Raw genomic sequence first — 11,305 nt, 5'->3', positions numbered from 1 at the left:
GAACAAGAACAAAGGAACAAATAAGTAGTGAACTAATGAATTATTTAAGTGTATGGTGTCTAAGGTATCAATGCAAGGAACTGAGAGATCGAAGTCAATGAAGAAGTCAAGAGAGGATTTCAAAGGCTAAGTAAGAAGTTTCTATGTTGATACTGAGCAAGCATTGGATCAAGTAATAGAAGCTAGGCGTTTTATTTTCTAGTTCCAATGTAAAGGAACAAAGAAAGAATGGTAAGGAACTGTGGCTGAATATTTGAGAATGAACGTTTGTTCCTCAGTAAGGAACAACTCAGTGGCACTTGTAATATGTTAAAGGAACTGAACTAATTAAGGAACTAGACTTAGGCGTGTACTTAGTGTACGGTTAAAAGATATGGAGTAAGTCATGCCTAGATTATGGAAATTATTATTTCTAATTTCAAATGATAAATCTGTTTTATAAAAAGAAAATCTGTTTTGGAAGAATTATTTTTCGGAAAATAAGAAAATAAATATCCGGTTTTAGAAAGATTTTATTTCAAAGATATTATTTTCTTAAAGTTTAGAAATTTAGATTTAAAGATAAAAAGGTTTATAAAAACTGATTTTCGGATAATGTTGAAGAACTCCTATTATTTAGGAGTAATGGCTGCTTTATCCACGTTCATTTATAGTTCATGGGATCATGGACATGATGTAAACGTGTTCCTTAGGGAAGGAACTCATGGGTAATGGATAAACGTGTATCTAACATTACTCCACGTTCTTCATGATTAACACTATAAATATAAAGTCTAGATAAGTTCCAAAGTGTGTCTGACTAGTAATTAGTGAGTTTAACTTATTAAGTGTCAGTGCTTCATTCTCTCATAATAGCCATTTGTTCTTTGCCTTCTTACTCTAATTCCACTAAGCTTATTTCATCAATTGTATTTTGGTTTTTGGGTAGGAACTTTGAGTGAAGTTCTGTAAGAGAAGGCTTTGAGTGAAGCTTGTATGTGTGAGAAAACTTCGAGTGAAGTTGAGAGGAACTGCTGTTAAGGGAACAGTGGTTCAGGAACTTGAGTTTAGGAACTCAAGGTAGGGCTCGAGTTAGAATTAGGTTGTAACAGAGTTGTTTGGCCTAATTAGTGAAAGTGTTGAGTTTAAAACCTAGTGGTCGAGGTTGTTTCTTCTTGTTGGGCCCAAGAAGTTTTTCCTCGTAAAATCCCTTGTGTTCCTTTAGCTTGTTTATTCGTTTAAGTTTTAATTTCCGCAAAAGTTACGTTTATTTCTACACCTACAATTCACCCCCCCTCTTGTAGTGTTCCTAGGGAAATAACAAACTTAATTCAAGTATACAGGTTGATGACTATGAGATAGGGTTAGCACAACCAAGTACAAGGAACACAGATTCACAAGAAGAAAAAGAAGTGAAAGAGGAAAGGAACGAGGAATTGAAAATAATGACATCAATGATGTTCCTGTTCCTCAAGGAGGAGAAGATGCTCCTGTTCCTAAATGAAGGAACTGAGTCCACCGAGGCTAACAGAGGAACAACTGAGCAGAGTTCCTCATCTACTCAAGGAACTCATGAGGAACAACATGTTCCTATAAGAGAGTTTCAACCAAAACCTTGGAGATTACAAAAGTCACATCCTGTGGAACTCATAATCAGCGACATATCCAAAGGTACGCAAACTAGATCTCAGTTAAGGAACTTTTGTGCATTTCATGCGTTCCTATCAATGATGGAACCAAGAAATCATGAAGAAGCCTTAACTGACTCTGATTGGATTACTGCAATGCAAGCTGAATTAAATGAGTTTGAAAGAAACAAGGTATGGCATCTAGTTCCTTCATCTAAACAACAAAAAGTAATTGGCTTAAAATGGGTGTTTAGAAACAAACTAGATGAATATGGAACCATTGTAAGAAACAAAGCTAGACTTGTAGTAAAAGGTTATAACAACAAGAAGGAATTGATTATGAAGAAACCTTTGCTCCTGTAGCTAGATTAGAAGCCATTAGAATTTTAATTGCATTTGCTGCTTACATGGGATTAAATTATATCAAATGGATGTTAAGTTGCATTTTTAAATGGCTATCTAAACGAAGATGTATATGTTGAACAACCCCCTGGTTTGAAAATAATAATCTCCCAAATCATGTCTACAAGCTTGATAAAGCTCTTTATGGGTTAAAACAAGCACCTAGATCATGGTATGAGAGATTATCAAAGTTCCTTTTAGAAAACAACTTTAAAAGAGGAAAGGTTGATAAAACCTTGTTCCTAAAATCTAAAGGAACTGATATTTTGCTTGTTCAAATATATGTTGATGACATCATATTCGGAGCTACTAATGAAACATTGTGCAAAGAATTCTCAAGTCTCATGAGCAATGAATTTGAAATGAGTATGATGGGTGAGTTAAATTTCTTTCTTTGGACTACAAATCAAACAAACTGAAAAAGGTATAATTGTTCACCAACAAAAATACATAAAGGAACTATTAAAGAAATATGGCCTCGAAAATTCAAAGATAAATCACACTCCTATGGGAACTTCAACTAGATTAGATGAAGACTCCATAGGAACAAGTGTTGATCAAACAAAATATAGAGGAATGATTGGTTCACTTTTGTATCTAACTGCTAGTCGTCCAGACATAGCTTTCAGTGTTGGTTTGTGTGCTAGATTTCAAGCAAATCCAAAGGAGTCTCACCTCACTGCTGTGAAGAGAATTCTTAGATATCTTAAAGGAACAGATGATCTTGGACTCTACTATCCAAGAAGTGATACATTCGAACTAAAAGGATATGCAGATGCAGATTATGCTGGAGATCTTGTAAATAGGAAAAGCACCTCAGGTATGGCACAATTCCTTGGTCATAGTTTAGTTTCTTGGAGTACCAAGAAACAAAACACAGTTGCTTTATCCACTGCTGAAGCAGAATATGTAGCAGCTGCTGCATGTTGCTCTCAAATGCTTTGGATAAAACAACAACTTAGTGACTATGGAATAAACTTTGAATGTGTTCCTATTTATTGTGACAATACAAGTGCTATAGTATATTAAAGATCCAGTGCATCATTCTAGAGTAAAGCATATACATATAGACATCACTTTTTAAGAGAAAATGTTGAAAAAGGTTTGATTAAACTTGAGTTTTGTCAAACTGATTATCAGATTGCTGATATCTAACTAAGCCTTTGCAAAGAGATAGATATGAAAAATTAAGGCTTGAGTTAGGTTAATAAAAATTAAGTGATTGTTCCTATGTCATTCCCCCATGTTTGAATCAATTTGAGTGACTTTGTGTGCTAAAAATAATTGTGTTTAATTGCCTAAGACCATTGCAAATTGGAATGTTGCAAAACATAAACATGAATTCAAAGAAATTAAACAACTCACAAATGTCACATAATACTCCCCTTACTGTTCCTAAGGTCAAGAAACATGCATGATATGAAGGACATTGATATGTAGCATTAGTTGTTCCTATAGCACAAGTTCCTTAGCATTTATTTTCTTTCAAAAATTAAAATTCATAAAAATCCGAAAAATCCAAAAAATCCCAAAAATAAGGGGAACCAGTTATAATTAAATCTTGGGTCTTATTATCTTTTCGTTTTCTTCTTTTTATTTTTTTTATTTTTTGCTTTATTTCTTTCCCGCGTGTCATAATTACTATTACATGCAAAACTTCCTTCTTTAATTCATCCTAAGAAACCGTGTTCCTCTCAATCTCTTCATCTTCACCATAACCGAAAACTCATCACACCTTTGATACTCCATAAAAACCTCCAAACCTTCACAAATCATGGCAAAAACTTCAAGAAACTCTCCTTTTCCAACATAAAACAACCGACACTTCAAAAATGGAAATTTCTTCATCTCCAACAAAACCCTTGAAACCGACATAATTCAAGAAAACCCCATAGAGGAACGCAATTAGAATCTCCTAGAAGGAGTATGCGTAGAAGAAAGTTGATTGGGGAAGACGATGAAGAAGAAACCCCGGAACAATCTCAGGGGGAAGAAGAAGAAATTGCACCTGTTCCTTCCAAAGGAACTGTTTCTTCGTCTTCCAAGAAACGGTCGAACGAAGTGAATCTAGGTATGTTTGGGTTTTTGCGTCGATTTAGAATGGGCTAAAAATAGAATTTCAGAATTAATCCATTCTAAAGGAACAAGGCATGGAATTCTTGTTTGAATTCGCCTTTAATAATGCTCTTGTTCCTCTAGCTATGGATGAGTTTGTGCAAATTTGTTAATACTAATGGAACTTGCACAACTGAGGTTAGAGGAAGAAAATAAGGTTTAATCAAGCCACTTTAAGCAAAGTATGGGAAGTTCCTTGCAAAGGAACTGATTTGTATTTTAAACGGAAAGGAACTGTCTCCTTTCCGAATTTTCCTCAAGACAAAATCTTAGAATATTTTGGAGGAACAGCTGGCCAAAACAAACTTAACCATAACCTACTCTCTCCCCTTCACAAATGCTGTTTAATTGGTTTGGAGAGCACTCATTCCTCGAACTGAAAAGAGGAATGAAGTGGGTCTCTTGGATATGTGTTACATGTTTTGCTTGGACCACCACATACAAATCAATTTCCCTTCCCTCTTCATTCAACATTTAACCACTGTATTGAGAAATTGTGTATTGGTACGGTGCCTTGATAACTTCTTACTTCATCTTTGAAGTAAGACTTACGGTTGGACCACATAGGAGTCAAACAAGGGAACATCTTGAATGAGAAGACCCTAAATGGACTTGGCTTGTCTGTCCAAGAAGGTGTTCTCATTCAAGGAGAAGAATGGCTTCCAGTTCCTCAGGAAAAAGAAAACTGCCAAACTGATTAGAAGAGATAATGATGTAATCTTGGATACCCTGTTCCTAACCGAGGAACCGAAACCTAAGAGGCGCAAACACATTGCCACTAAGCCTAAACCCTCTGTTCCTCTGAGAGTGAGGAAGAGCACTCGTAGAAAAATTGCTCCAGTTCCTGTTCCTTCCAACGAGGACTCTCCATAGTCCTTTCGGATAATGAGGAACAGGTACCCTCACTCTCAAGGAACCTACTCCAACCATCTCCAAACTCTCTGTTCCTTTCACTACCCTCCATTTCACCTTCTCCTTCTCTGTTCCTTCAGTTTTGAGCAGTTGAAGGATGAAATAAAAGGCCAAATCCTTTTGCTTCCACCTCCACAACTCTTCCACCCACACCACCATTCTTCCTCCCATTTATCACCCTTCACCTTCTGTTTCCATTCCTGGAACAGATGAGCCTTCCACTCAAACCCCTCCAGTTCCTTCACAAGATCCCCCATCTGCCTCACGTTCCAAGGGTAAGGAACAGGAATCCGGATATCTAACTGGGTTAATGAAGTCTGCCTTCCTGCACAACATATGATAAAATTTTACAATCATCTTCATTGGACTTTGGATGCCAAAACTGATACTATGATAAGTCTTATGAAGACTTGAGTGATACCGTGGTTACGCAGCAAAAGAAGATGGACTTTATGGCTCGTGCCTTGGAGGAGCTGAAGGAACAGGTTGGACTCAATCATGGGGTGGTGATGAAGAAATTGGAGGATGTGGTTGAAGAAGAAGTTGTAGAGGAACACCATTCCCCTTCCCTTTCTTAGTTTTTTTTTGTTGTTTTGTTGTTCCTGTTTCTTTATCAAGGAACACAACTTTTGTTTCTTCCTTTTTCTTTTCTTTCTTTGTTATGGAACAAGTGCTATATAATCAATGACTTTTGCTATTCTGTCTATGTTTCTAAATGATTTGCATAATTTCTTCCTTGGAATGGCTAGTATTATGTGATTGATGTTTGAGCAAGTTTACTCTTTGATTTTCTAACTTAACCACAATGGTGCTTGATATTGGTCTTAAGGTGTTAAATCAATTCATCATAACATGCAGAGTCTATTCTTTTTGAGGATGACAAAGGGGGAAAATGATTTAAGGAACAAACTGTACATAAACTTGAAAAAATGAAAATTGAAAAAAAAAAATGGATAAGGTAAATGAAAAATCAAAAATAGGTTAAGGTAAATGAAAAATCAAAATTCAGTTACTTACATAATTGTGTTTCATAATTGTGTTTTATTTTTCATTTTCTTCTTTATGTTTTTATTAACATTCATTTATTATTTGTTATTTTCCTTAGTTTGTACCTTTGTTGTCATCATCAAAAAGGGGGAAATTGTTGAACCCTAGTTTTGATAATGACAAAGAAACAAAGGAACAAACTAAGTAGTGAACTAATGAATTATTTAAGTGTATGGTGTTTAAGGTATCAATGCAAGGAACTGGGAGAATACGAAGTCAATGAAGAAGTCAAGAGAGGATTTCAAAGGCTAAGTAAAGAAGTTTCTATGTTGATACTGGAGCAAGCATTGGATCAAGAAAAATAGAAGCTAGGCGTTTTATTTTCTAGTTCCAATGTAAAGGAACAAAGAAAGAATGGTAAGGAACTGTGGCAGATATTTGAGAATGAGAGTTTGTTCCTTTGTAAGGAACAAACTAAGTGGCACTTACGAATATGTTAAAGGAACTTAGTAATAAAAGGAACTAGACTTAGGCGTGTAATTATGTAACGGTTAAAAGATATTGAGTAAGTCATGCCTAAATTATAGGAAATTAGTTATATCTAATTTCAAATGATAAAATCAGTTTTAAAAAAGAAATCTGTTTAGAGAAAAGATTTTATTTTTCGGAAAATAAGAAAATAAATATCCGGTTGTTAGAAAGATTTTATTTAAAAGATATTATTTTCTTAAAGATTAAAATTCAGTTTTAAAGATAAAAAGATTTTATAAAACTGATTTTCGGATAAAGCTCAAGGAAACTCCTATTATTTAGGAGTAATGGCTGAAATATCCACATCATTTATAGTTCATGGGATCATGGGACATGATATGAAAACGTGTTCCTTAGGGAAGGAACATCATGGGTTAATGGACTAAACATGTACTCTAACATTAGTCCCACGTTCTTCATGATTAACACTATAAATATAGAAGTCTAGATAAGTTCCAAAGTGTGTCTGACTAAGTAATTAAGTGAGTTTAACTTATTAAGTGTCAGTGCCTTCATTATCTCATAATAGCCATTTGTTCTTTGCCTTCTTACTCTAATTCCACTAAGCTTATTTCGATCAATCGTATTTTAGTTTTTGGGGTAAGGGAACTTTGAGTGAAGTTCTGTAAGAGAAAGGCTTTGAGTGAAGCTTGTATGTGTGAGAAAACTTCGAGTGAAGTTGAGAGGAACTGCTATTAAGGGAACAGGGGCTCAGGAACTTGAGTTTAGGAACTCAAGGTGTGGCTCGAGTTAGAATTAGGTTGTAACAGAGTTGTTTGGCCTAATTAGTGAAAGTGTTGAGTTTAAAATCCCTAGTGGTCGAGGTTGTTTCTTCTTGTTGGGCCCAAGAAGTTTTTCCTCGTAAAAATCCCTTGTGTTCCTTTAGCTTGTTTATTCGTTTAAGTTTTAATTTCCGCAAAAAGTTAAGTTTATTTCTACACCTACAATTCACCCCCCTCTTGTAGTGTTCCTAGGGAAATAACATAGTAAATAAGGTAGGTGGTTTAGTGAAACTAACTAAATCAGTCCACTAAAGCTCAATATATTAAAGCAACAAGATTAACTTAAATGACTTAGCTAAGTAAATCAGATTATAAGCCCAACATTATGGTTAACTTAATAAATCAAACTAACATGACTTAATAAAGCACTAAATCAGCTTTAGTTTAACTCCATTAGCCCAACAATTAGTCATTAGTTCAACCAACAATATGAAGAATTCAGATTTCAGCCCAACTATTGTACATGCAACAATTAAATTGAAATGGTTTGACTAATGTAAGTCCGTTTACTTTAGGCCCAACTTACTAATTAACACTAGGTAGTAATTTGGGCTTGTATTAACATAGACTTGAAATCAGTTTAAGGGGAAAAAAAAAGAGGTGGTATTATACCTCTGCTCTCTTGGAGCAGGGACGACACAACACACGGCAGCAGCCCTCGGCAAGCTCCGGCGAAGGTGCAGGCGACAGCAGGGAAGATCAGCGGCGGTTCTCGAAGCTCCGGCGACGGCGGAAAACCCGAGCAGCAGCAGCGCGCGAAGAGGAGCGACGAGAGAGAGCGCGAGGAGGAGAGAGAGTGCACGAGTGTTGGCGCAGATCTCTGACGAGTTACGAGGCGGCCGGCGAACGACAGCGAGGCCAGGGGAAGGTGCAACGGATGGCCGGCGCAGGTCCGCGTCGCCTGAGGTGGCCGACGGGGGTGTGTCTCGTGGGGGAGGGGGAACAAAGGAGAGAGCAGAGAGAAAATATAGGTTTTCTTTTGGGTTTCTTTTAGTCACAATTTCAATTTCCGGTAATTTGTTGACAGAAATTTCTGATTAGTGAGAGAAGAGAGGATGAAGGTTATTGTTAATGGGTTCTTGATGTTGAATCTCCATGGCTATTTATAGTGAAATTGGGGGTCTAAAATCAGTGGTTGGAAGGGACAAGTTGGAGTAAATAATCTGAATTGTTAGCTTGAAGAAGCTATGGTGAGTGATTGGTGACAGATTTTGACTGAAGAAGAAGAAGAGAGTGTGATTGCATGAGTGCCAAATGGCCATGAAAGGGTGAGGAAGAAGGCAAATTAATGGGGGTGTTGACCATGGCTTTCTTTTCCCTTTTTCCCTTTTTGTTTCCCAAACCAAAACTCGGAAATATTTCCCCATTAACACCTTTAAACGTGGCTTAGTAAAATTTTGGGTGAAATGTTGACATTTTGTACTTTAAGTGAATTAACAACTACATTAGCCTTCTTGTTTAACTCATGAAATCGTAAATTATAAATTATCGTCATAATTTAAGTTGGTAAACTTTTATGTTAAAAAGCTATAATCATTTTATCATACGTTGCTTAATTAGTGGAACGAATAAAATATGTTCTAACTACATTATTATGTTAATTATTCACTTAAATATGTTTAAGATTTTTAGGTATATTACAAGAAGAGATGTTGTGGAGGGCGAACAATCGTATGGATAGGATCAGGAAGGCGAGAGAAATACGAGTTTCTTTCATCGTAGTATTACGACTAAGATTCTATATAAACTTTTTTTGGTAAGTGAGTAAAATTTTATAGCAAACCAAAACATCTTCTCTTTACAACCTAAGCTTCCAAGAGAAAGCACTCATCAACAGCTAAGCTATACAACTTAGCATAAAACTATACTCTGCAATTACACTACTTACAACCCCTCAATCCAACTTTTGTAAACTGAACTACATTTTTTAGGCAAACAACTTTATAGTCTATATTTAACTATAAATTGTACAGCTTTAAAAATTTTATCTACATCATACACAACTTGATCCCATAAAGCCTGATTCCTTGTCCTCCATATCTGATAGCCAACAGCAGTAATCACAATAAGCAACACCTGTTTTCTTGTTCTTAATCCTTTATAAGATCTTTGGATCCACATTAGCCATTGAGGTAAGGTCCTTAGTCTGTAGTTGAACCCCAACCATATCAAAACCTTGGCCAATAATATCTGGCTATATATGCAGTTGAACATCAAATGATCATGAGTTTCCGTTTGCAAACCACAAATGCAACAAACATCTTCCTGACTAACACCAATCTTGTGAAGTTTTTCTCTAGTCTGCAGCCTTCCTTGTATGTCTAGCCATAAAATAAATCTATGCTTAATAAACACTCTATTCCATACTCCTGGCACCCAATTTAACTTCTGCTGCTCTCCAATTAGCTGATTGTAGACCATGTTAATATGATAGTGAGTGTTAACAGGCCAAGTATGAATCTGCAACATTTTCAATTCATCCCTGACATGACATATATGCTTCATCACCAAGCTAGCTCCTTGTGGGATCTCATAATCCCACCAACTCTGATTCTTTATGTAGACAGCATGCACCCATTTTATCTAGAGTTCAGACTTATTAACCCCTATATGCCAACTGCTGCCTGGTTCCATTAACCAATATTCCTGAATCCAAGACCACCATACTGCTTTGCAGTATAGACCTAATCCCACTTCACATACCCTCCTTTAATCTCATTTGCCTTCCCATGCCACAAAAAGGATCTACACACCTTATTAATATTATTAATCACTGGACTAGGAAGAATGAATATTTGAGCCCAATAATTATGGATGCCATCAGCACTGCATTAACCAACTGTGCCCTCCCTGCAAAAGATAAGTTTCTTGTACCCCATTGCCTAATCCTAGCTACCATCTTCTCTACTAAAGCCTCAGAATCAGCTGCTTTAAGTTTCCTTGATGAGATAGGAACTCCTAGGTATCTAAAAGGCAAAGTCCCTATTGTAAACCCTGAAAAGTGATGAATTCTCTCTACTTCCACATCAGAGATGCTAGTGCAATACAGGGCAGACTTGCTATTGTTTGCTCTTAGACCTGAGGTATCTGAGAACAGTTTTAGGCCTTGTAAGGGCATGTAAGCTGATTTAGGATCCCCTTTATAGAACACCAATAAATCATCTGCAAAGCAGAGGTGATTTAGCTTCATTCTAGAACATCCAATAAAGTGCTTGAACCCCTGAGTATCACTGATATAACAGAATATTCTGGACAAGTTGTCCATGCACAGGACAAACAAAAAGGGGGATATGGGGTCCCCCTGCCTAAGACCTCTCTTGGCTGGAAAATAACCTTCAGTACTTCCATTTATTAGTAGTGTAAATTTTGATGAGGTGATACATTCCATTATACATTGAATCAAGTGTGAGGAAAAATTTAGGGCTTTCAGCAAATCTTCCACAAATTCCATTTCTATAGAATCATACGCCTTCTTCAGATCGATCTTCATCATCACACTAGGAACTTGATTGTGCCTTCTATTAAACCTCTTCACCAAGTCTTGGCACAATAGTATATTGTTTATAATACTTCTGCCATTTATGAAAGCACCTTGATTAGGGGCTATTAGTTAAGGCAACACCAAACTTAATCTAGAGCAAATAAGTTTTGTGATAGTTTTATATATGGCAGAACAGCATGCAATGGACCTATAATCTCCCATTGAAGCAATGCACTGGATCTTGGGGTACCAATGTGATAGCTGTCACATTTACTTCAACCAACAGTCTCCCATGCTTGAAAAAATCTTTAACTGCTTTAATGAAATCCCCTCCTGTCACCTGCCATGTTTTCTTGAAAAAATGGCTTGTATAGCCATCTAAACCTGGTGACTTACCATCTGGGATTGAAAAAAGAGCCTTTTTAATCTCTTCAGCAGTGAATTCTAAGGACAAAAAGGCTGAGCCTGTTTGATTGTGACTACTTTTC

The 11,305-nt window shown here is 36.4% G+C and overlaps 1 protein-coding gene across 1 annotated transcript; it reads right to left on the bottom strand.

Annotated features, from left to right (window-relative positions):
- Positions 1 to 9,277: 9,277 nt before the first annotated feature.
- LOC104902758 (uncharacterized) lies at positions 9,278 to 9,757 on the bottom strand. The gene has a single exon (XM_010690663.1). It carries the CDS (start codon positions 9,755 to 9,757, stop codon positions 9,278 to 9,280), a length of 480 nt encoding a protein of 159 aa, XP_010688965.1.
- Positions 9,758 to 11,305: the final 1,548 nt, after the last annotated feature.

This window comes from Beta vulgaris, chromosome 1, assembly GCF_026745355.1.
Source record: "Beta vulgaris subsp. vulgaris cultivar EL10 chromosome 1, EL10.2, whole genome shotgun sequence".
Classification (NCBI taxonomy): domain Eukaryota; kingdom Viridiplantae; phylum Streptophyta; class Magnoliopsida; order Caryophyllales; family Amaranthaceae; genus Beta; species Beta vulgaris.
Note: the sequence above shows the minus strand (reverse complement) of the source record. Positions and strands in the feature narration are given on the sequence as shown.

Excerpts from the sequence above, each read along its gene's own strand:
- LOC104902758 (XM_010690663.1), bottom strand. The coding sequence starts at position 9,757 with ATGGTCTACAATCAGCTAATTGGAGAGCAGCAGAAGTTAAATTGGGTG.